The sequence below is a fragment of the Aquarana catesbeiana genome, linkage group LG09, assembly GCF_042186555.1.
Source record: "Aquarana catesbeiana isolate 2022-GZ linkage group LG09, ASM4218655v1, whole genome shotgun sequence".
NCBI lineage: Eukaryota > Metazoa > Chordata > Amphibia > Anura > Ranidae > Aquarana > Aquarana catesbeiana.
Genome location: NC_133332.1, coordinates 199,892,577 through 199,918,483, shown reverse-complemented (window position 1 = coordinate 199,918,483; position 25,907 = coordinate 199,892,577). Strand labels below are relative to the sequence as shown.

The 25,907-nt window shown below is 43.9% G+C and overlaps 1 protein-coding gene across 13 annotated transcripts in view; it reads left to right on the top strand.

The window, feature by feature from the left end:
- Positions 1-25,907, top strand: part of DAB2IP (DAB2 interacting protein) — a 728,988-nt gene that overhangs the window by 611,812 nt on the left and 91,269 nt on the right. For all 13 annotated transcript variants that reach the window (XR_012236021.1, XR_012236022.1, XM_073599533.1 and 10 more), the window contains 2 exons: positions 20,391-20,535; positions 23,883-24,027. Coding sequence is in view for 11 of the 13 variants with exons in the window: in XM_073599533.1 (XP_073455634.1) it covers positions 20,391-20,535; positions 23,883-24,027 (290 nt within the window). In the remaining 2 variants the exon portion in view is untranslated. The remainder of the gene's footprint in view (positions 1-20,390; positions 20,536-23,882; positions 24,028-25,907) is intronic.

The window sequence follows — 25,907 nt, the reverse complement described above, 5'->3', positions numbered from 1 at the left end:
GAGGGGCATATCCCCTTCACCATTCTTTGTTCCCATTCTAGGAAACTGAGCTTTTGCTCCAGGGTTAGGTATGTACACTACAGCTGCTAAACATTAGTTTAGGAGCAGTTAGGCTTTTTTTTCAGCAGCCCCTGAAATCTCCTCTGTTATATCTTATGTATACCTGTACACTCAGTAGTTTAGAGGCAGTTGAGGTTACAAGCATTTTTTTTGAAAGCAGAAAAATTGCGTTCAGGACTGTAGTTTACTGGCATTTCAAACTATGAGCATTTGTGTTTTTAAAGGAGAAAACGTTTCTGATCATTTTTGAACATATAAAAATGTTGAAAAAACACAAATTTCCCTGCATGTTGTTCCCTGCATCAATGGATGAATCCAGTAGTGATGAACTCTGGTCCTCTCACGCAATTTTCTACGTCCTCGAAGCCTCAGCAACATCAGAGCATTTCCTTACACATGCTCATAATGAGATCCATAGTGAAAACACCAAAAATATGACCGCTTTCTACAAGCACACTGCTGCTGCTCTCTCACTTCGCTCACAGAATGGCTGAAATAGTTCATAATTTACTTGTTTTTCATGCATTGTGGGCATTTGGGTGGGTCTAACCTAAAATGCTCATAACCGCTGCTAAACTTGCATAAACTAGGTATGAAAAATCTGTAAAACGCACGTACTTCACCGTTTATTTCCAGCTGTCAAGTTTCCAGCATTCAGAAAAGGTTCTCAATTGCCCCGTGTACATGAGGCCTTAGAGTAGCTTTCATGAACAAATTCATTCCTGGTAGTTCAGAGCAAACCACTTTTTTGTTTCTCAACAGTGACCCTTTCTGGAACAAATGTCAACCAACTCTGGAATGGAAAGTTTGGAATTCTGACAGACTGCTAACTTTCTCGAAAACCTTCCCAAAGCACAAGAATTCATGTGTCTTCTCATTTCATTCAATGAAAATTCAAATGAATCCATACAAAAAGAACTGCTTAGACACCCACACAGAGGGGAATTTACAAAGACTGAAAGACTCAGCGTTTGGATCTGAGCACCTGCCTGCTCATCAAACTTTAAAAAGCGATTGTGTCCGTGCAGCCGCTGCATGTGTATCCCCTTCTATGGGCTGCTTGCACATGCATCTGCCAGTGGCTCTGTACGAAGGAAGGGCTTAAAGTGGTTGTAACCCCACTTGGTTATTTTCAGGCACTCACTTGTCTTCCTTAATGCTAAGTGCCCAGTGTATGTGTTTTTTTTTTAAAAATGCAGTTCTATACCTTATATCCTAGCATGCTAACGTGAAAAGCCCGCTACTCCCTCTCCCCATCTGACTGCTACAGAGGGTAGTGCTGAGAATCCCCAGATGATGTTAGTCAGGAGGAGGAGAGGAGAGAGGTGGCCAGTCAAGTGAGCGCCTAGTGGCACTAGGATATAAATATTTAGAATGGCATTTTTTTAATAAAAAACATACACTGGGCACATAGAATTAAAGTGGATGTAAACCCAAATGTTTTTATTTTTTTATTTTTATGTCATAATGTAGAGTATAAGATTTCCTATCATTTGAGCCCAGTCTTGCCACAAAGAGTTAATCCAGCTCTGAGCAATCCTCTTTTATTGTTCAGTGAGATAAAACTTGACAAACAGAGAAAAACTTTGTCAAATCCTCCCCCTTGCTGTGAGTGACAGGTGATTTACATATCTCGTGCTTCAGCCTAAGACATGCATTTTTTAATTCCCACCCCCGCTCCTTTCTTCAGCAGCTCTGCAAGAATTGGCTGTTCCACACCTCAGCATGATTTGGCATGCTGAAGTCATGTGGTTACTTTCCTGTCTTTTCACTGGATGTTAGAGATCAGAGCAGAAGTTCAGTGTAAGAAATATACGGGAGAAATGCATATTGACAAGGGGAGTGTAGAGGTGGGCGGGGAGTCTACTGACATCACGACTCCACCCACCGAGCTCCAGACAACAGACCCGCCCACAGAATCTGCAGTTTTTCAGATCTCATAACAGACAGAGGGTTGACATTTGACAGGTAAAGATACATGCAGGAGGCATGTATATCCTTATAGATAACCCCTATGGCAGTAGTTTAATAAGGATGACATTGGGTTTACACCCACTTTAAGGAAGATGGGTGGGTGGTTGAAAATTACACAGTTATTTCTGCCGCAGGAGTACAGGGGCAGGCACTGTCACGAGCTGACAGACAGGGAGAGGAGGACAGAGGAGAGACAGCGGATGACAGGCATGCAAACTGACCACGGTCAGCAGCCATGATAAATCATGGTCAGTTTACAGGGGGGAAGACAGAACCAGGCAGGATCAGCCAGGTATTTCAGCTGATTGAAAGGGCCAAATCCCACAGCACAAGCACTGTGCTGTATAACATGCTTTAAGGGAACAGGATCCTTTTTTTTTTTTTTTTTTTTTTTAGGGTAACAAACACTTTAATTGCCTGTCTGAATGAGCCCTTAAGCTACAGCTTGCATTACCTTTTCAATAGAAAAGGAAGAGTTTCTATCAGTCTTAAAGTGATTGTAAAGGCTCTTTTTTTTGTTTTGTTTTTTAAATAACAAACATGTTAAACTTACCGCCTCTGTGCAGTTGGTTTTGCACAGAGAAGCCCGGATCCTCCTCTTCTTGGGTCCCTCTTTGGTGCTCCTAGCCCCTCCCTCCTATGAGTGCCCCTCAGCCAGCAGCTTGCTACAGGGGGCACCCAAGCCGAATCAGAGCTCCGTGTATTCAGTCAGACACGGAGCCCTGACCTGGCCCTGCCCCCTCTCTTCCCTGATTGGCTGACTAACTTTGATTGACAGACGTGGGAGCCAATAGCGCCACTGCTCTATCTTTGTCAATCAGGAGTGTCCTCGATGGCTAAGGGGATCGCAGGCATCGCTGGAGAGAGAAGGGGCTCAGGTAAGTAATTGGGGGGGCTGCTACACACAGAAGGTTTTTTATCTTAATGCATAGAATGCATTAAGATAAAAAAACTTCCACCTTTACAACTCCTTTAAGGATTTTCTTTTTAATGTGTAAATGCATGTTAACCCCTTCCCGACCAGCCGCTGCAGTTGTACTGCAACAGGTTGGCTCCCCTGGGCAAAATTACGTAACTGTACGTTGGTTTGCTTTTTGACCACTAGGGGGCACCCGCGCCGCCACACCGGAGCCAATGCAAGTACCCTGCGGATGGCTGCCGGGCACCCACGATCGCTCGTGACAGAGCAAGAACTGGGATCTGGGTGTGCAAACACCCAGATCCCGGTTCTCTCAGGGGAGATGAGACAGATCGTGTGTTCATACCAAGTATGAACACCGATCTGTCTCCTCCCCTAGTCAGTCCCATCCCCCCACAGTTAGAACACACACTAGGGAACCCCTTGATCACCCCCTAGTGTTAACCCCTTTCCTGCCATTGACATTTATACATTAATCAGTGGATTTTTATAGCACTGATCGCTGTATAATTGTCAATGGTCCCAAAAAATGTGTCAAAAGTGTCCATTTGTCCGCCGCAATATCAAAGTCCCGATAAAAATCGCAGATCACCGCCATTACTAGTAAAAAATATATATAAATAAAAATGCCATAAATCTATTCCCTATTTTGTAGACGCTATAACTTTTGCGCAAACCAAACAATATACGCTTATTGTGATGTGTTTTTTTTTTTTGTTTTTTTTTTACCAAAAATATGTAGAAGAATACATATCAGCCTAAACTGAGGAAGAGATTTTTTTTTTTATTTGGGATATTTATATAGCAAAAAGTAAAAGATATTGTGTTTTTTTCAAAATTGTCGCTCTTCTTTTGTTTATAGTACAAAAAATAAAAACCGCAGAGGTGATCAAACGACCACGCAATTGTCAGTTAAAGCGACGCAGTGCTTCATCACAAAAAATTGCCTGGTCATTGAGCAGCCAAATTTTCCGGGGCTGAAGTGGTCAAACTGTTACCAAATTGGTGTTGGTCTGTGCATTGTGCATTCGCATATACATACAGTATATACTTCTGATCATAGAAATACCCAATAACTTACAACAACCAGGAATCAATTTTCAAAAAACCCAGACATGACTTCATTATTCCCTCCGAACTGGTCTTTTTTCACATTTTCGACAACTCCATACCAAAAAACCTACAAAAAAATCTTCCTCCCTCACATGTTCATTGTTGCCAGAAGCTGCATACCTGAAACTATTGCTCCTCCAATCTTACTATGGATGGGCAAAATTCTTGAATTATATATTCTATATGTATACCATGACATTCCATGTGTATGTGCCTTTTATATACAATCCTAATTCCTAAAAAGTTTGAGATGCTGTATTAAATCCACATAAAAACAGAATGCAGAGATTTGCAAATCTCATAAACCCATATTTCTTTATCGTACATCACTGGACACAGAGCACCATAATAATGACTAATTGGGTTATACGCTACCTTTAGGTGATTGGACACTGGCAACCAATAGTAAGAGGATTCCTCCCATATAACCCCTCCTATACAGGAAATACCTCAGTTTTTTCGCCAGTGTCTTGAAGGTGATGGTCATGGCTGTTGAAGCTCTTCAAAATTCTTCAAATAATGTCCCAGTGAGGATGTTATAATCGGATCCATTCGGATGGCATAAGAAAGCTAAAGTGGTTGGTACCCGAGCCTCGGTTCAAGAGCGAGGGTTTGCTTGTAATGTGTCCTATATGGCACTGGACCTTTGTTAAGTTGGTATTCCTGGTCATAACTTGCCCAAGGTAAACCAGAAGGGTGCCTTACAGGTCCAAGGGTGTGGACCCCAAAGAATGGGGGACCCGGTCCTTGAAGGTCCTCAGAGGCGCTACCCGCCGTGATGGGGGAAGATTGGGCCTGGTAAAACATGCCCTGCTACTTGGGATGGTGAGTATTCCCTTTTGGAATTTTTTATATATATATTCCCTCTGTTCCAATGAAAAACCTTATGTTTGTGTTTGGAAATTACAGATGGCCGGTATGGCGTGCACTTATGGCGGGCATGCGCGCCGTGCGCCTGGGCACGGCAGGTGCGGCGTGCATTCCACTGGTCTCGCGGGCGCGCGCATGCGCTCTGTCCACTGCCATGTTAGGCTTTATAAGGAGCTGGAGCTCCTGGCGGGCGCTGGGACAGCACAGAGCGATACTTGGGCACGTGAGTCTGGAAGTTTTTTTACACCGTTGCAACAGGTTAAACGCTGGTTACAGCTTGTGGGGAGTATTTTTTTTTCTCGTATGTAAGCTATGTCTTCCAGAAAACGAGGTACAGGGAGCAGGGCAAGCACAGGGGTAAGAGTACCTCCCTTGAAAACAAGAGACCAGCCCCATGCTGATGCAGCCTCAGTCTCCCCTGAAAGACCTGCAGCATCTGGCCTGGCTGAGCCATTGCATTTGTCAGGCATAGTGGCCATTACCAATATTCCTGCCATGCTTATGTTACAAAGGATGATTTGGCATCTACATTAGCAGGCCTTGAAGGCAAAATAGCTGACATGATTGCAAAACATAGGTTTCTGTAACACAGGGAGGGAAGAAGCGTAATAGATCTCCCTCCCCTGAGCCCGGGCCAAGTGGAGAATCACTAGAGCACCAGGACTCTTATAGACAGATGGGTCCAGGTGATCTGGAACCAGAGTGGGCAGAGGATTTGGAAGAGGTGGCCATAAAAGACCAGGAGGAAGGAGAGGCTGAAGAATCCTCAGCTGAGGACTCAGGTTCAGAGGAGCCAATTTCAGCCTCCCATTCCCAGAAATTGTTCATCCGATCTCTGACTGAGATGGTACGAGTTGGGTTTAAATTACCCCCAGTTCAGGAGTCTGGACTCTCCTGTTCTACTTTGGAATCCTTGTGACCTCAGCAAGGTTCCCAAGCGTTCCCTTTGCATCCATTATTGGAGCAGGTGGTTTACGCAGACTGGGACCATTCTGACAGGATATACTTACCTCCAAAAAGGTTTTCTATCTTATATCCTATGGAGGAAAAGTTCAGAAAGAGATGGGGAAAATGCCGCCGCCGGCGCCGAAATACACAGAGCCGGTCCTCGGCTCTTCTCGGCGGCTCTCGTTCACTTTCGGCTCCACTCATAGTCCCGAGCGGAGCTATCCGAACCTACTCGGCTAGGTTCGGATAGCTCCGCTCGGGACTACGAGTGGAGCCGAAAGTGAACGAGAGCCGCCGGGAAGAGCCGTGGACCGGCTCTGTGTATTTCGGCACCGGCGGCGCCATTTTCAAATCGCGGTCTGCGATTTTGAAGCCCAGGTTAGCTGGGATAGAGGTTTGAAGGCTGCACTGGGGCAAGGCTGCACTGGGGAAGGCTGCACTGCCAAGGCTGCACTGGGGAAGGCTGCACTGGGGAAGGCTGCACTGACAAGGCTGTACTGGGGAAGGCTGCACTGACAAGGCTGCACTGACAAGGCTGCACTGGGGAAGGCTGCACTGACAAGGCTGCACTGGGGAAGGCTGCACTGACAAGGCTGCACTGGGGAAGGCTGCACTGACAAGGCTGCACTGGGGAAGGCTGCACTGACAAGGCTGCACTGGGGAAGGCTGCACTGACATGGCTGCACTGGGGCAAGGCTGCACTAAGAAGGCTGCAATGATGGGCATTTAAATGTAATTTTTTTTCCCTTCAACTTCCCTCCTAAAAGTTTTTTTCCCTTAAAATTCCCTCCTAAATTAGGGTGCGTGTTATACGCCGGTGCGTGTTATACATCGATAAATACGGTATATCTAGGTGGATTCGCCAGACTATTATCCAGGCGTATGGATTAAGGCGCAAGGCTCCACCTTGGGATTTAAAAGCACACTCCACTAGAGGGGTTAGTGCATCATGGGCAGTACGCCAACAGGTGTTTATGGCTCAGGCTTGCAAAGTGGCCAGTTGGTCTTCAGTTCATACGTTCACCAGGTTTTACCAGGTGGATGTTAGATCTCAAAAAGAGACTGTTTTTGGCCACAGCGTGTTGCAGACAGCTTTATAGTCTCTGGCCCGTTTGGGCTTATGCCCCGTACACACGGTCGGATTTTCCGATGGAAAATGTCCGATCGGAGCGTGTTGTCGGAAATTGCGACCATGTGTGGGCTCCATCGGACATTTTCCATCGGATTTTCCGACACACAAAGTTTGAGAGTAGGATATAAAATTTTCTGACAACAAAATCCGTTGTCGGAAATTCCGATCGTGTGTACACAAATCCGACGGAAAAGTGTCACGCATGCTCAGAATAAATAAAGAGATGAAAGCTATTGGCCACTGCCCCGTTTATAGTCCCGATGTACGTGTTTTACGTCACCGCGTTCAGAACGATCGGATTTTCCGACAACTTTGTGTGACCGTGTGTATGCAAGACAAGTTTGAGCCAACATCCGTCGGAAAAAATCCTAGGATTTTGTTGTCGAAATGTCCGAAGAAAGTCCGACCGTGTGTATGGGGCATTAGGGATATTGTGCCCCCCCCCCTCAGATGCATTGCTTTAGGACATCCCAATTAGTCATTATTATGATGCTCTGTGTCCCGTGATGTACGATAAAGAAAAATTGATTTTTAATACTGCTTACCTGTAAAATCCTTTTCTTGGAGTACATCATGGGACACAGAGGTCCCTCCCCTCTTTTCTGGGATCGTCATTGCTTGCTACAAAACTGAGGTATTTTCTGTATAGGAGGGGTTATATGGGAGGAACCGTCTTACTACTGGTTGACAGTGTCCAATCACCTAAAGGTAGCGTAAAACCCAATTAGTCATTATTATGGTGTTTTTTTGGTGGCTATAACGTCGGCTAGAAGGGTGTCAGAATTGGCCGCCCTTTCTTGCAAAGATCCTTTTTTGATTCTTCATCAGGACAGAGTGGTCATGCGCCCTCGTCCAGATTTTTTACCAGTGGTAGTTTCCAAATCTCTTTTGAATCAGGATATCATTCTACCTTCCTTTTTTCCAAACCCTAAAACTAGGGAGGAAAGGTCGCTTCACTCACTTGATGTTGTGAGGGCAATCAAACTTTACTAAAAGATGTCAACTTCGTTTCGGAAGACTGACTGCCTTTTGTCCTGCCGGAAGGTCCTAGAAAAGGACAGCCGGCAACAAGTTCAACTAATATCTAGGTGGATTCGCCAGACTATTATCCAGGCGTATGGATTAAGGCGCAAGGCTCCACCTTGGGATTTAAAAGCACACTCCACTAGAGGGGTTAGTGCATCATGGGCAGTACGCCAACAGGTGTTTATGGCTCAGGCTTGCAAAGTGGCCGGTTGGTCTTCAGTTCATACGTTCACCAGGTTTTACCAGGTGGATGTTAGATCTCAAAAAGAGACTGTTTTTGGCCACAGCGTGTTGCAGACAGCTTTATAGTCTCTGGCCCGTTTGGGCTTAGGGATATTGTGTCCCCCCCCCTCAGATGCATTGCTTTAGGACATCCCAATTAGTCATTATTATGGTGCTCTGTGTCCCGTGATGTACGATAAAGAAAAATTGATTTTTAATACTGCTTACCTGTAAAATCCTTTTCTTGGAGTACATCATGGGACACAGAGGTCCCTGCCCTCTTTTCTGGGATTGTCATTGCTTGCTACAAAACTGAGGTATTTTCTGTATAGGAGGGGTTATATGGGAGGAACCGTCTTACTATTGGTTGACAGTGTCCAATCAACTAAAGGTAGCGTAAAACCCAATTAGTCATTATTATGGTGCTCTGTGTCCCATGATGTACTCAAAGAAAAGGATTTTACAGGTAAGCTGTATTAAAAATCCATTTTTTATTTACTATAGAAAATAGAAAACATAACAAATGTTTAAACTGAAAAAAATTACCATTTTGGGAAAAATATAAGGTAATTTTGAAATTGGTGGCAGCAACACATCTCAAATAAGTTGGGGCAGAGCAACATGAAGCTCACAGAGTATGTGGTACTAACAAGGAAGAACATTTTGCAATCAATCAGGTTAATTGGCAACAGGTCAGCAACATGATTGAGTAAAAAAAAAGAGCATCTTAGAGAGTCAGAGGGTCTCAAAAGTAAAGATGGGCAGAGGTTCACCAAGCTGCATCTAAAAATTGTGAATTTCTGAATAATATTCCTCAACATAAAATTTCAAAGACTTTTTTATATATCATCACCTATGGTACATAATATCATCAAAAGATTCAGAGAATCTGGAGAAATCTCCTTATGGGGTCAGGCACTGTGAAAACAAGATAGACAGGAAAGAGAGCGCACAGCCCCTAGTGCTATAAACTCTTTAACCAGTTGCCGACCACCTCACGACAATATACGTTGGCAGAATGGCACGGGCAGGCAGAATCACGTACCTGAGGTGCCCGAGGCGGTCGGCTTCTGTCCGGGAGCGATCAGGCGTGAGGGGGAGGCCATCCATTCGTGCCCCCCCTCGCGATCGCTCCCAGCCAATGAGAATCTTCCTCTGCCTCTGTATATTTTCCGTTCTGGCGCAGAGGAGAGAAGACATCCGAGTGAGTGTAAAACACACACAGTAGAACATGCCAGGCATACATTACACCCCCCTTTACCCCCTGATCACCCCCCCCCCCCGTCACACTGACACCAAGCAGTTTTTTGTCTTTTTTTCTGATTACTGCATTGGTGTCAGCTTGTGACAGTTAGTGTGGTAGGGCAGTTAGTGTTAGCCCCCTTTAGGTCTAGGGTACCCCCCTAACCCCCCCTAATAAAGTTTCAACCCCTTGATCACCCCCCGTCGCCAGTGTCACTAAGCGATCGTTTTTCTGATCGCTGTATTAGTGTCACTGGTGACGCTAGTTAGGTAAATACAGTGTTTTAAAGCGACAGGGACCCCCATATACTACCTAATAATAAATGTTTTAACCCCTTGATTGCCCCCTAGTTAACCCTTTCACCAGTGATAACCGTATAACTGTTACGGGTGACGCTGGTTAGTTAGTTTATTTTTTTTTAGTGTCAGGGCACCCGCCGTTTATTACCGAATAAAGGTTTAGCCCCCTGATCGCCCGGCGGTGATATAACTTAGGTTTTAGGGTCAGATAGGGTCTGCGTCGCCCCAGGCAGCGTCATGTTAGCGCCAGTACCGCTAACACCCACGCACGCAGCATACACCTCCCTTAGTGATATAGTGTCTGAACGGATCAATATCTGATCCGATCAGATCTATACTAGCGTCCCCAGCAGTTTAGGGTTCCCAAAAACGCAGTGTTAGCAGGATCAGCCCAGATACCTGCTAGCACCTGCGTTTTGTCCCTCTGCCCGGCCCAGCCCAGCCCACCCAAGTGCAGTATCTATCGATCACTGTCACTTACAAAACACTAAACGCATAACTGCAGCGTTCGCAGAGTCAGGCCTGATCCCTGCGATCGCTAACAGTTTTTTTGGTAGCGTTTTGGTGAACTGGCAAGCATCAGCGGCCTAGTACACCCCGGTCGTAGTCAAACCAGCACTGCAGTAACACGTGGTGACGTGGCAAGTCCCATAAGTGCAGTTCAAGCTGGTGAGGTGGCGAGCACCAGTAGTGTCCCGCTGCCACCAAGAAGAAGACAAACACAGGCCCGTCGTGCCCATAGTGCCCTTCCTGCTGCATTCGCCAATCCTAATTGGGAACCCACCACTTCTGGAGCACCCGTACTTCCCCCATTCACATCCCCAACCAAATGCAGTCGGCTGCATGATAGGCATTTTCTTTATGTCCTCCCGAGTACCCCTACCCAACGAACCCCCCCCAAAAAAGATGTCATGTCTGCAGCAAGCGCGGATATAGGCGTGACACCCGCTATTATTGTCCCTCCTGTCCTGACAATCCTGGTCTTTGCATTGGTGAATGTTTTGAACGCTACCATACACTAGTTGAGTATTAACGTAGGGTACAGCATTGCACAGACTAGGCAAACTTTCACAGGGTCTTCCAAGATGCCATCGCATTTTGAGAGACCCGAACCTGGAACCGGTTACAGTTACAAAAGTTACAGGTGATATATGCCGAAGCATGGGGGCAGCAGTTGCAGAGGAGCGATTTGCTCCTACCTTTTGTGGGAGGATGCCCCCCTGCTTCGGCATATATAAATGGTGCATGTATGCCCATCATTAGAAGTGGGTGGATGAAGGGAGGTATTCTAATGGTGGGCATACGCACCGATCAATCTCTTTTTTTCGTTCAGCCCACAGGCTGCATGAAAAAAAAATATTACAATATATGCCCAACAAGGACCAGCAACGTACTGGTATGTTGCTGGACTTTGAGTGGTTATACCAGAATGATGCCTGCAGGTTTAGGTATCATCTTGGTATCATTCTTTTCAGCCAGCAGTCGGCTTTCATGTAAAAGCAATCCTAGCGGCTAATTAGCCTCCAGACTGCTTTTACAAGCAGTGGGAGGGAATGCCCCCCACCGTCTTCCATGTTTTTCTCTGGCTCTCCTGTCCCAACAGGGAACCTGAGAATGCAGCCGGTGATTCAGCCAGCTGACCATAGAGCTGATCAGAGACCAGAGTGGCTCCAAACATCTCTATGGCCTAAGAAACCGGAAGCTACGAGCATTTCATGACTTAGATTTCGCTGGATGTAAACAGCGCCATTGGGAAATTGGGAAGGCATTTTATCACACCAATCTTGGTGTGGTCAGATGCTTTGAGGGCAGAGGAGAGATCTAGGGTCTAATAGACCCCAATTTTTTCAAAAAAGAGTACCTGTCACTACCTATTGCTAGCATAGGGGATGTTTACATTCCCTGAGATAACAATAAAAATCATTAAAAAAAAATGAAAGGAACAGTTTAAAAATAAGATAAAAAAGCAAAAAAATAATTTAAAAAAAGCACCCCTGTCCCCCCCTGCTCTTGCGCAAAGGCGAACGCAAGCGTCGGTCTGGCGTCAAATGTAAACAGCAATTGCACCATGCATGTGAGGTATCACCGCGAAGGTCAGATCGAGGGCAGTAATTTTAGCAGTAGACCTCCTCTGTAAATCTAAAGTGGTAACCTGTAAAGGCTTTTAAAGGCTTTTAAAAATGCATTCAGTTTGTCGTCACTGCACGTTTGTGCGCAATTTTAAAGCATGTCATGTTTGGTATCCATGTACTCGGCCTAAGATCATCTTTTTTATTCCATCAAACATTTGGGCAATATAGTGTGTTTTAGTGCATTAAAATTTAAAAAAGTGTATTTTTTCCCAAAAAAATGCGTTTGAAAAATTGCTGCGCAAATACTGTGTGAAAAATAAAAAATGAAACACCCACCATTTTAATCTGTAGAGCATTTGCTTTAAAAAAATATATAATGTTTGGGGGTTTAAAGTAATTTTCTTGCAAAAAAAAAAAAATAATTTTTTCATGTAAACAAAAAGTGTGAGAAAGGGCTTTGTCTTCAAGTGGTTAGAAGAGTGGGTGATGTGTGACATAAGCTTCTAAATGTTGTGCATAAAATGCCAGGACAGTTCAAACCCCCCCCCCCAAATGACCCCATTTTGGAAAGTAGACACCCCAAGCTATTTGCTGAGAGGCGTGTCGAGTCCATGGAATATTTTATATTGTGACACAAGTTGCGGGAAAAAGACACTTTTTTTTTTTTTTTTTTTTTTTTGCACAAAGTTGTCACTAAATGATATATTGCTCAAACATGCCATGGGAATATGTGAAATTACACCCCAAAATACATTCTGTTGCTTCTCCTGAGTACGGGGATACCACATGTGTGAGACTTTTTGGGAGCACCGCCTTCAGGCTTTCTAAGGGCGTAAATTTTTGATTTCACTCTTCACTGCCTATCACAGTTTCGGAGGCCATGGAATGCCCAGGTGGCACAAACCCCCCCCCCAAATGACCCTATTTTGGAAAGTAGACACCCCAAGCTATTTGCTGAGAGGTATAGTGAGTATTTTGCAGACCTCACTTTTTGTCACAAAGTTTTGAAATTTGAAAAAAGAAAAAAAAAAATGTTCTTTCTTTCTTTCTTCATTTTCAAAAACAAATGAGAGCTGCAAAATACTCACCAATTCCACATATGCCCATGGCCTGTGTGAGCAATATATCATTTAGTGACAACTTTGTGCAAAAAAAAAAAATGTGTCACTTTCCCGCAACTTGTGTCAAAATATAAAATATTCCATGGACTCAACATGCCTCTCAGCAAATAGCTTGGGGTGTCTACTTTCCAAAATGGGGTCATTTGGGGGGGGTTTGTGCCATCTGGGCATTTTATGGCCTTCAAAACTGTGATAGGTAGTGAGGAGTGAAATCAAAAATTTACGCCCTTAGAAATCCTGAAGGCAGTGATTGGTTTTCGCGGCCCCGTACGCGGCTAGGCTCCCAAAAAGTCCTACACATGTGGTATCCCCGTACTCAGGAGAAGCAGCTGAATGTATTTTGGGGTGCAATTTCACATATGCCCATGGCCTGTGTGAGCAATATATCATTTAGTGACAACTGTTTGTAAATTATTTTTTTTTTGTCATTATTCAATCACTTGGGACAAAAAAAAAATAATATTCAATGGGCTCAACATGCCTCTCAGCAATTTCCTTGGGGTGTCTACTTTCCAAAATGGGGTCATTTGGGGGGGTTTTGTACTGCCCTGTCATTTTAGCACCTCAAGAAATGACATAGGCAGTCATAAATTAAAGGTTGTGTAAATTCCAGAAAATGTACCCTAGTTTGTAGGTATAACTTTTGCGCAAACCAATAAATATACACTTATTGACATTTTTTTTACCAAAGACATGTGGCTGAATACATTTTGGCCTAAATGTATGAATAAAATTGAGTTTATTCAATTTTTTTTATAACAAAAAGTAGAAAATATCATTTTTTTTCAAAATTTTCATTTTTTTCCGTTTATATCACAAAAAATAAGAACGGCAGAGGTGATCAAATGCCATCAAAAGAATGCTGTATTTGTGGGAAGAAAAGGACGCAAATTTCGTTTGGGTACAGCATTGCAATACCGCGCAATTAGCAGTTAAAGTGACGCAGTGCCAAATTGGAAAAAGTGCTCTGGTCAGGAAGGGGGTAAATCCTTCCTGGGCTGAAGTGGTTAATAAAGACACACAGTAAAACATAATAATATTCACTTACTACAGGGGTGCTCAACCCGGGACCGGCAGGCCCCATGTGTTTTGTGGAGCCCTCTGGTGTGGCCTGTGACCTTAAACCAGGGAAGTCCGTGCTCTGGGATGGTGGGTCAGCAAACTCAGATCTCGATTAATGGGTTGCCAACCTGCCATCCCAGAGCATTAGAGTACATGAAGCCAGTTTCGGCTGCAGAGGGAGCAAGAGCTGCATAAGCCAAATCACATACACTGCACTTTTGCAATGGGCATATTATCACTTATAAAAAAAAGGTTATTAGGCTGCTTTCACACTGATCAGTGCAGTGCACCTGCAGCTTTCCTGCGCGCTAGCTGCACTGAACCATAGACTTGTATTATATCATGCGGGTTTGGTGCGCTTTCTGAAAGCCACAGCGCATCAGTGTGAAAGCAGCTTTTTGGGGGGCTTGGGACAGCAAGGACTTGTTTACATTTACAGTTTGGGGGCCGTAAAACCCCATAGTTCATTGTGGCCCACGACTGGTTACCAAATCACTTAAAGAGAAGGTCCAGCCTCCTTCAGAAAAAAATATTACAAATACTGTAGCTGCTGACTTTCAATATTAGGGCACTTACCTGTCCAGAGGATCCCGCGATGTTAGCACCCCAGCCGATTTCTCCATCGGCTCTCAGGTGCTGCTGCCGCTATTATTTGTAAGGGAAACCGGCAATAAAGCCTTGTGGCTTCACAGCCGGTTCCCTACTGCGCATGCACAAAGCTCGCTGCGCTTTGTGAATGGCCCGGCGGCTGGGACCTGCAGAGCGCACACATGGCTATGGAAAAAATCCGGCGCCACTCTATACAGCTACAGTGGCAATGGGGGACATACTGAGAATGCTGTGCGTGGTTGCCTAGACTTAGTTGGAACTAAGTGGGTCTTAGTTCCAACCCAACCTGGTAGATGCCTGGATGTAATGATAACTTATTTCTGATCTCTCATTAGCCTGTTGCCTTTAATACCACATTGTTCGTTTTCCTCCTCTGATCACTACTCCATGAGGATATCTACTGCTAATTAGCACAATAAAGAACCATCATTTATAGTGTTCTAATTATCTCAGGAAGAAAACTTGTAAAGTGAGCCTTCTGCACTTGCCCTTTCTGTTTCCCTTTAAAGTGATTAGGATAACATCCCCACTCTGTGTACCCGGTGACAATTGTCTAGAAGCAATATCTGATTGTGTATCGGAACTTCTTGGGTCAGCTTTGATGAATGTAATATTTGATAGAATATACAGGAATGACTTCCCACTGAGCTCTTCTACTTGTTGAGATGTGTGGCCTCTGGATCAGACTTCTACTTTCTAAACAAATTGGTGAGCTAATGACCATGCTTGGCTCATCACCCTCCATCCAGGTATAAGGGCACAGAAACTAGGTCATATCATATCTGCTGTCAGTCTCAAGGTGCTATCACACTGAGGCATCAGCAGTAAAGAGCCGCTGTTTTTAACGGCGCTTTACTGTCGTTTTTGCTGAGGTTTTCGGCTGCTATCGGGGCACTTTTAACCCCCGCTAGTGGCCAAAAAAGGGTTGAAACCACCCGCAAAGCGCCGCTTGGGCAGGAGCGGTGTATACACCGCTCCAAAGCTGCTGCTTGCAGGACTTTTTTTAACGTTCTGACAGCGCATCGCCTCAGTGTGAAAGCCCTCGGGCTTTTACACTGAGACTGCAGGGGAGCCGTTTTTCAGGCACTTTACAGGCGCTATTTTAAGCCCAAAACCGCCTGAAAAATGTCTCAGTGTGAAAGGGGTCTCAGTGTCAGTAGCATTTGAGCTGTAACTGTGGCCATGACATTGTATATTAACTCCATTCTGCATAGCTCCCAACTGTCCCTGATTTTGAGGGACTGTCCCTGATGTGGAACAAAATTCCTCTGTCCTCCTCTTTCCTCCTCATTTGTCCCTCATTTTGATTTGATCTATATAGTTGTATAAAAAAAGGCACTATTTATCCTTCAAAAAGTGTTTCCCAGTGCTAAACCTTTCATCCAATTTCTAAAGTGCTGCATTTGTAAATGTCAAAAGCCAGTATAAAGGAATAAGAGTGGTAAAAAAAAGCACTTGTGGGTTTAATCATTTTTTTTTTAATACGCCTTAAGGGGTGTGGCTGGGTGTGTGTCCTATGCCTACATACTTTTTCCCATCTCAAAATGTTGGGAGGTATGCTTTCTGTATCTGCTGATCACACTGCCACCTCACCTTGCAACCACCCCCCCCCCACCATTCCGCAGCATCCAGACATCCACCTGCTAATGTCAAAGGAGGCTCCATGGCTGAACATATTTCAAACACAGGGATTTCTTTTTTAATTATAGCTTTATAGCTCTTAATTATCTGGATAATATAAACATTAATATGAAGGTCACTTATGAGTATATAGCTTTTCTGACATATTTAACTGTAAGTGATTCTTAAGGGGAAGTTTCAGTGAGGACAAAAGTCTCCACTGACCAGTAAAGGTTACAGTGCAACTGGAAAGTATTCACAGCGTTTCACTTTTTCCACATTCTTTTTTTTTTCTCAAAATTATACAAACAATACCCCATAATGACAACATGAAAGAAGTTTGCTTGAAATCTTTGCAAATATATTCAAAATAAAAAAGGAAAAAACATGTACATACAGTGGATATAAAAAGTCTACACCCCCCCTGTTAAAATGTCAGGTTTCTATGATGTAAACAAATGAGGCAAAGATAAACCATTTCAGAACTTTTTCCACCTTTATGTGACCTATAAACTGTACAACTCAGTTGAAAAACTAACTGAAATGTTTTTTTTTTTTTTTTTGGGGGGGGGGGGGGGGGGTGACACAACCTTTATAACTGTGGATGTAGCTGTGTTCAGAATTAGGCAATCACATTCAAAACTCATGTTAGGAGTCAGTACACACCCTTGACATCATTTAATGTTCCTCTGATTAACCCCAAATAAAGTTCAGCTGTTCTAGTAGGTCTTTCCTGACATTTTCTTAGTTGCATCCTACAGCAAAAGCCATGGTCCACAGAGCGTTTCCAAAGCATCAGAGGGATCTTATTGGTAAAAGGTATCGGTCAGGAAAAGGGTACTGAAGAATTTCCAAGGCATTAGATATACCATGGAACACAGTAAAGACAGTCATCATCAAGTAGAGAAAATATGGAACAGTGACATTACCAAGAACTGGACATCCCTCCAAAATTGATGAAAAGACGAGAAGAAAACTGGTCAGGGAGGCTGCCAAGAGGCCTACAGCAACATTATTGGAGCTGCAGAAATATATGGCAAATACTGGCTGTGTGGTACATGTGACAACAATCTCCTGTATTCTGCATATGTCTGGGCTATGGGGTAGAGTGGCAAGATGGAAGCCTTTTCTTACCAAGAAAAATGTCCAAGCCTGGCTACATTTACAAAAACACATCTGAAGTCTCCCAAAAGCATGTGGGAAAATGTGTTATAGTCTGAGGAAACCAGGGTTGAACTTTTTGGCCATAATTCCAAAAGATAAGTTTGGCGCAAAAACAACACTGCATATCACCAAAAGAACACCACACCCACAGTGAAGCATGGTGGTGGCAGTATCATGCTTTGGGGCTGTTTTTCTTCAGCTAGAACAGGGACCTTAGTCAAAGGTGGAGGGAATTATGAACAGTTCCAAATACCAGTCAATATTGGCACAAAATCTTCAGGCTTCTGCTAGAAAGCTGAACATGAAGAGAATCTTCCTCTTTCAGCATGGCGATCCAAAGCATACATCCAAATCCACAGAGGAATGGCTTCCCCAGAAGAAGTTTAAGGTTTTGGAATGGCCCAGCCAGAGCCCAGACCTGAATCCAATTTGAAAATCTGTGGGGTGATCGGAAGAGGGCTGTGCACAGGAGATGCCCTCGCAATCTGACAGATTTGGAGTGTTTTTGCAAAAAAGAGTGGGCAAATATTGTCAAGTCAAGATGTGCCATGCTGATAGACTCATACCCAAAAAGACTGCTGTAATAAAATTAAAGGGTGCTTCAACAAAGTATTAGTTTGAGAGTGTGCACACTTATGCAACCATATCATTTGTTTTTTTATTTTTACTTCCCTCCACCTAAAAGATTTCAGTTTGTTGTTCAACTGATTTGTATAGTTTATAGGTCACATTCAAGGTGGAAAAAGTTCTAAAATAATTTATCTTTGTCTCATTTTTTTACATCACAGAAACTTGACATTTTAATAGGGGTATGTAGACTTTTCACGGCCTTTGCACAATACGTTGCTGAAGTACCTTTGGCACCAATTACAGCCTCAATTCTTTTTGAGTATGATGCTACAAGCTTGGCACGCCTATTGTTGGGCTATTTTTCCTATTCTTCTTGGCAGGACGTCTCAAGCTCGATCGGGTTGGACGGGGAGCATCGGTGCACAGCCATTTTCAGCTCTCTCCACAGATGGTCAATCGGGTTCAAGTATGGGCTCTGGCTGGGCGAATCAAGGATATTCACAGAGTTGTCCTGTAGCCACTTCTTTATTATCATGGCTGTGTGCTTAGGGACATTGTCCTGTTGGAAAACGTACCTTCTCTCCAGTCTGGGGCCCAGAGCGCTCTGGAGCAGGTTTTCATCAAGGATGTCTCTGTACATTGCTGCATTCATCTTTTCCTCGATCCTGACTAGTCTCCCAGTTCCTGCCACAGAAAAACATCCCACAGCATGATGCTGCCACCACCATGCTTCACTGTAGGGATGGTATTGGCCAGGTGATGAGCGGTGCATAGTTTGCTTCAGACATGACACTTGCCATTCAGGCCAAAGAGTTTAATCCGTTTCATCAGACCAGAGAATTCTGTTTCTCATGGTCTAAGAGTCCTTCGGGTGCCTTTTTGCAAACTCCAGGTAGGCTGTCATGTTCCTTTTACTAAGGAGTAGCTTCTGTCTGGCCACTCTACCATACAGGCCTGATTGGTGGAGTGCTGCAGAGATGGTTCTCCTCTCTCCACAGAGAAACGCTGGAGCTCTGTCAGAGTGACCATCGGGTTCTTAGTCACCTCCCTTACTAAGGCCCTTCTTCCCCGATCGATCAGTTTGGCCAGGCAGCCCGCTCTAGGAAGAGTCCTAGTGGTTACAAATGTCTTCCATTTACGGATGATGGAGGCCACTGTGCTCATTGGGACTTTCAATGCTGCAGACGTTTTTTCTATACCCTTCCCCAGATCTGTGCCTCAATACAATCCTGTCTTCGAGGTCTACAGACAATTCCTTGGACTTCATGGCTTGGTTTGTGCTCTGACTTGCACTGTTAACTGTGGGACTTTATATAGACAGACGTGTGCCTTTGTAGAAGGATCTCAAGGATAATCAATGAAAACCGGATGTACCTCAGCTCAATTTTGAGTGTCATGGCAAAGACTGGTAATCTACTTATGTACATGTGATTTTTTTTTTCATAAATTTGCAAAGATTTCAAACAAACTTCTTTCACATTGTCATTGTGGGGTATGGTTGGTAGAATTTTGAGGAAGGAAAATAATGAATTTAATCCATTTTGAAATAAGGCTGTAACATGGACAAAGTGAAGCGCTGCGAATACTTTCCGGTTGTACTGTATATGCATTCCATGCATATTTCTTTAATGTTAAATAAATTATATCTTTTGGGTTAGTGAAGAACTAGGCGGTATACTTAGATCGTCAGTGTGGAAAAAGCACCAGGGAAGTATCCTGGGATGGTTTGTGTGGCATGAACACCAGAGCAATAAGCTGGGATGGTGTATGTGAGCATGAACACCTTCTGGGATGGTCTGGGTGGAGTGAAGGATGGGATGATGGAATAAAGACTGGGCAGAAAGCATGGGATTCCCTTTAATTTATGAAGGCCTGGAAGTAGACCAGATGAGATTGCCTGGTGGGTAGTACAAAAATGAACAGTGGCCTAGGTTGTATGGTGTGCATTGCAGTGATAAGTGCTATCCCCTGATTTCAAGCAGAGCAGGCCAATAGCTTAGGTAAACTCATGCTGACCTCAGTGATAGTGTAGCATTTCTGGTAGTTAATGCATGACTAGAGGTAGTCGCTTGTTTCAGGGAAAATCCATTATACTAGTGGCAGTTCAGACTGAGCTCAGTAAAAACTGCAACTTGTTGGTGCCTCTAGGATTTGTAAATTATGATGAATGACATTAGGGTGTGCAGTGAATGAGCACATTTTTATGATCTATGTCACTTATTAGCCATCAGCTGTACATTTTACAGTATAATGAGCCAGCTTTAGTCCTCGATCCATTATCCCTTCTGCAAGTTGAAAGAGTCTGGGTTCTCAGCCTGGCACCCCAGCAGCATTCCCTCATATGATTATCTGTTTCCTTTCCTCAGGACTTCCTCACTGATTTAATGATGTCTGAAGTGGATCGATGTGGAGATAATGAACACCTGATATTTCGGGAAAATACACTGGCCACCAAGGCCATCGAGGAGTACTTGAAGCTAGTGGGACAGAAATATCTACAGGATGCTCTAGGTAAAATTGTTACATCCTTGTTTTTAATGGCCGGCAATCTGCACACTTATTCCGCGCACACACGATCTGACATCCCAACAACAAAATCCTGGGATTTATTTCCGATGGATGTTGGCTCAAGCTTGTCTTGCGTACACACGGTCGCACAAATGTTGTCGGCAATTCCGATCGTCAAGAACGCGGTGACGTACAACACGTACAGTGGGGCAAAAAAGTATTTAGTCAGCCACCAATTGTGCAAGTTCTCCCACTTAAAAAGATGAGAGAGGCCTGTAATTGTCATCATAGGTATACCTCAACTATGAGAGACAAAATGTGGAAACAAATCCAATCACATTGTCTGATTTTTGAAAGAATTTCTTTGCAAATTATGGTGGAAAATAAGTATTTGGTCACCTACAAACAAGCAAGATTTCTGGCTCTCACAGACCTATATCTTCTTCAAGAGGCTCCTCTGTCCTCCACTCATTACCTGTATTAATGGCACGTGTTTGAACTTGTTATGAGTATAAAAGACACCTGTCCACAACCTCAAACAGTCACACTCCAAACTCCACTATGGTGAAGACAAAAGAGCTGTCGAAGGACACCAGAAACAAAATGGTAGACCTGCACCAGGCTGGGAAGACTGAATCTGCAATAGGCAAGCAGCTTGGTGTGAAGAAATCAACTGTGGGAGAAATAATTAGAAAATGGAAGACATACAAGACCACTGATAATCTCCCTTGATCTGGGGCTCCACACAAGATCTCACCCGTGGGGTTAAAATGATCACAAGAACGGTGAGCAAAAATCCCAGAACCACACGGCGGGGACCTAGTGAATGACCTGCAGAGAGCTGGGACCAACGTAACAAAGCCTACCATCAGTAACACACTACGCCGCCAGGGACTCAGATTTTGCAGTGCCAGGTGTGTGTCCCTGCTTAAGCCAGTACATGTCCGGGCCCGTCCGAGGTTTGCTAGAGAGCATTTGGATGATCCAGAAGAGGATTGGGAGAATGTCATATGGTCAGATGAAACCAACGTAGAACTGTTTGGTAGAAACACAACTCGACGTGTTTGGAGGAGAGTGAAAGCTGAGTTGCCACCAAAGAACACCATACCTACTATGAAGCATGGGGGTGTCAGCATCATGCTTTGGGGCTGTTTCTCTGCAAAGGGAACAGGACGACTGATCCGGGTACATGAAAGAATAAATGGGGCCATGTATCGTGAGATTTTGAGTGCAAACCTCCTCCCATTAGCAAGGGCATTGAAGATGAAACGTGGCTGCGTCTTTCAGCATGACAATGATCCCAAACACACTGCCTGGGCAACAAAGGAGTGGCTTCGTAAGAAGCATTTCAAGGTCCTGGAGTGGCCTAGCCAGTCTCCAGATCTCAACCCCATAGAAAACCTTTGGAGGGAGTTGAAAGTCCGTGTTGCCCAGCAACAGCTCCAAAACATCACTGCTCTAGAGGCGATCTGCATTGAGGAATGGGCCAACATACCAGCAACAGTGTGTGACAACCTTGTGAAGACTTACAGAAAACATTTGACCTCTGTCATTGCCAACAAAGGATACATAACAAAGTATTGAAATGAACTTTTGATATTGACCAAATACTTATTTTCCACCATAATTTGAAAATAAATTCTTTAAAAAAATCAGACAATGTGATTGTCTGGATTTGTTTCCACATTTTGTCTCTCATAGTTGAGGTATACCTATGAAGACAATACAGGCCTCTCTCATCTTTTTAAGTGGGAGAACTTACACAATTGTTGCCTGACTAAATACTTTTTTGCCCGACTGGACGACAAGCCGAGAAAAATGAAGTTCAATAGCCAGTGCGGCTCTTCTGCTTGATTCCGAGCATGCGTGGAATTTTGTGCGTCGGAATTGTGTACACACGATCGGAATTTTCAACAATGGATTTTTTTGTCGGAAAATTTTAGAACCAGCTCTCAAATTTTTGTTGTCGGAAATTCTGACAGAAAATGCCCATTGAACATTTGTTGTCGGGAAAATCCGATCGTGTGTACGGGGCATTATATTGTTAAAAACTGCAAACAGCCCATAACAGAACTGGGGTGACCAGCAATATTACAGCACTTTTCTTGATTACACTATGGAAGATTTCTTCTTCATCGTTGTTTGGATGTAGGCAGCTCTGCTGTATGGCAGTCAGGTTGCTTGTTTCATTTTCCTTCTTGCACACCAATTCTGCCTGTTAATGGTGCATTAATGGAACAAAAGCAAAATATGTGTGTCATTACTTAAATAGGAATTGCAGACTTCAAGGGCAGACCCTGTTTTTAAACATTTGTCCCTAGAAGTGTTTGTCCTTGGAAAGGTCCCTATAACATTGGTTCAGTTCTTCCCGTCAATCAAAGTTTATTTTTGATTATGGTAATGAATTAACAACATTAAGAATGCGAAAACAAATGGTACTATATCATACATGTTGTCATTGGGTATATTGTAACCACAGCTGTTTCATCTGAGGGAAATCCTGAAAACATGACCTGTTGGGGCGCCTTGAGGACTGGAGTTGAGAAACACTGATATAGGTTCCAGAAAAATGTTATCAAGTTTTCCTCTAAATAAATGACTTCAGAAATATATCACATTGAGGAAAGAAAGAAATCTGATTTTTTTGTCTGTATTGCTGGAGCGAAAAGCACAGAAACTTCTCAGCTTTGTGAGATTGGGAAGAGTGTCTTTCATGACCATAACTGGTAAGGAAGAGATGATCCCTGCTAAACCCTCTGGACACACTTTCATTATGGCAGATAGGTAAAAACAGTGAGACCATCAATCCTACATGCAATTAGGCATTATCCTATAATTACAGACACTGGCAACCATGAAATCTCTTCCACACACTGATGATCATTTTATAATTACGGCAGCTGTAGTGGCTGAATCTTATACGGTTTCTGCAATAAATATTTTTCCAAACATTAGTCATTTTATGCTCTGATCACAGATCTGATGTCTTAATATTACTGACATGTCTTGTGTTAATAATAACTAAATGAAAATATATTCAATCACTAATTTTCCTGATATGTGTGTATATGCTGACCATAAAGATTAGAACATCTTTAAAGAAAATGAAAGGAAACATTGAAGTGAACATTGAAGTATGGGCAAAAATACTTCTTACACTTTATTCTGCATGTGAGATTCAGCTGCACATTTATTTTCAGAGCGGCTCCAACTTGCATGATGGGAAGTTGTGGAACAATGTTCTGATTGTCTGATGCTCCCAGGCTGGTGTGCTTGTATTGCTGACTGATGTATATTCATTTGTTAATATTTCATAAACATGACTCTGACCTTTATGCATTTCTTCTCAGGCGAATTCATCAAAGCACTATACGAATCAGATGAGAATTGTGAGGTCGACCCCAACAAGTGTTCTGCCTCTGACCTCCCCGAACATCAGGGCAACTTGAAGATGTGCTGCGAACTGGCTTTCTGCAAAATCATAAACTCCTACTGGTTAGTGTTGTCAGCCAGGAATGGGGTACCTCTATACTTGAGTATCAACATCTTGGAATATGGAGCATTTATACTATAAGCCATGATGCCAGCTAGGAATGTAAGACATTTATACTATGAGTGTTGCCAGCCAGAAATGGGGGACATTTAAGCTGGCCTTACATGACTTTATTTTTTTTCATCCAGCCAGCTGGACAAAAATGAACTCAACTGATTCCCCCATCTACATGTAGCATCCTGGTCCTCAACAGGGCTGCTAATAAATTTATTTGTGCTTGGTGGTAACTAGCCTGGCTAATTGATAGGACAGGAATCAGTGGATTAACCTAAGTCTGAGTTTGGGGTGGTCTCTCTCTTCTGTCAGTAGGTGGCACTGTTGCTTTTGACATTGGAATGATGGATTACCATAGATTCAGGTAATGGGTAACTAGGCTGTCTCAGTGAATCAGCAGGAGTTTCTTTAACCGCTATGTATGCTGGGATAGGCTATTTATTTGGGAGGAATCAGGTGATCAGGGTTCTTCCCGCCAGAGGCACCCTGGGGGGGTATGTGTTGAGAAGCACCTGGTTGCTGGGCCTGAAGCCTGAGGCTTATCCAGGAGGCATGCTGGCTGCTAGATCCACTTAAGGCCTATCCAGCAGTTCGTGGCTCTGCAAAAGAGGAGCAGCCAAGGTTAAGCCCGAAGCCCAGGGAGGAACCGCATGTGTTAGAACGGTGTTTCTCAATTTCAGTCCTCAAGGCGCACCAACAGGTCATGTTTTCAGGCTTTCCATTATTTTGCACAGGTGATTTGATCAGTTTCACTGCCTTAGTAATTACCACAGCCGTTTCATCTGAGGGAAATCCTGAAAACATGATCTGTTGGTGCGCCTTGAGGACTGGAATTGAGAAACACTGTGTTAGAGGCTCGGCCTGCGGGGAGCCTGATTGTTGTCTGAGGTAAAGAAGAAGCAGTTGCCACAAAGGGAGGACCAATGCTGTTACCGGAGGCAAGTTTGGAAAGGATGAAGTTCTGAAGGAGTACCAGAGCAAACGCTTCACTAGCCGGGGACAGTGAAGTGGTGGGAAAGCTTCAGTAGAGACTCATCTAGGGAGGCAGCGGATAGCTGTGAGTAAAGCTTGAAGGAGTACGGTGGGTATCTGTAAGTAAAGCTTGAAGATAAAGTACAGCGGTTAGGGAAGCTCGGGAATCCAGCAGGTGGCTGAGAGTCCAAGAAGTCTAACGAGAGAGCAAGCTCAGCTTAAGCATCTACAGTGGGATACTGTGAGTTAAGCTGGAAGATCTACAGTGGTGGGTTACTGCGAGGTAAGCTGGAAGATCTACAGTAGGATACTGTGAGAGAATTTGTTGCCATAGGAGACAGCGGTTGCTTCAAGATACAGATTACTGCATTCAGCTTAAAGGCCCTTGTTCTGTATTGCTGTCTGCCTAGTTCTATTTTTCTCTGCGGAGTTTGCCTTAATTGCATTTGCCTAAGGGTGTCTTGTTCCCTAAACCCTCTCTCCCCAACATTCCTGTTAAGAGAAATAAAACTCTCTTTGTTAATCTCTACAAAAAATGACTGGCGCCCAATCTTTTCACCTTGCACTACACCGACTATGCCTAGTAACCTGCACCCTGAGGAGGAATGTCAGTTCTCCCTGGCTCTGGGGGTCACCATCAGGCCCTTGGAAGTCGGGGAAACCGCTACACACACATTAAATATGGATAGGGGAATCCTCACCACTGTATCATTGTATTCTGACAGCGGGACTTCCATGCCATCGAAATACACTGTTCAGAGCTGCAGCCAATTGGCTGTATGCGCTAATCAAGTGAAAATTTACCAGCAAGCCATGGCCCTACCTGACACAGGTACTTAAGCTTTATGGATTCAGC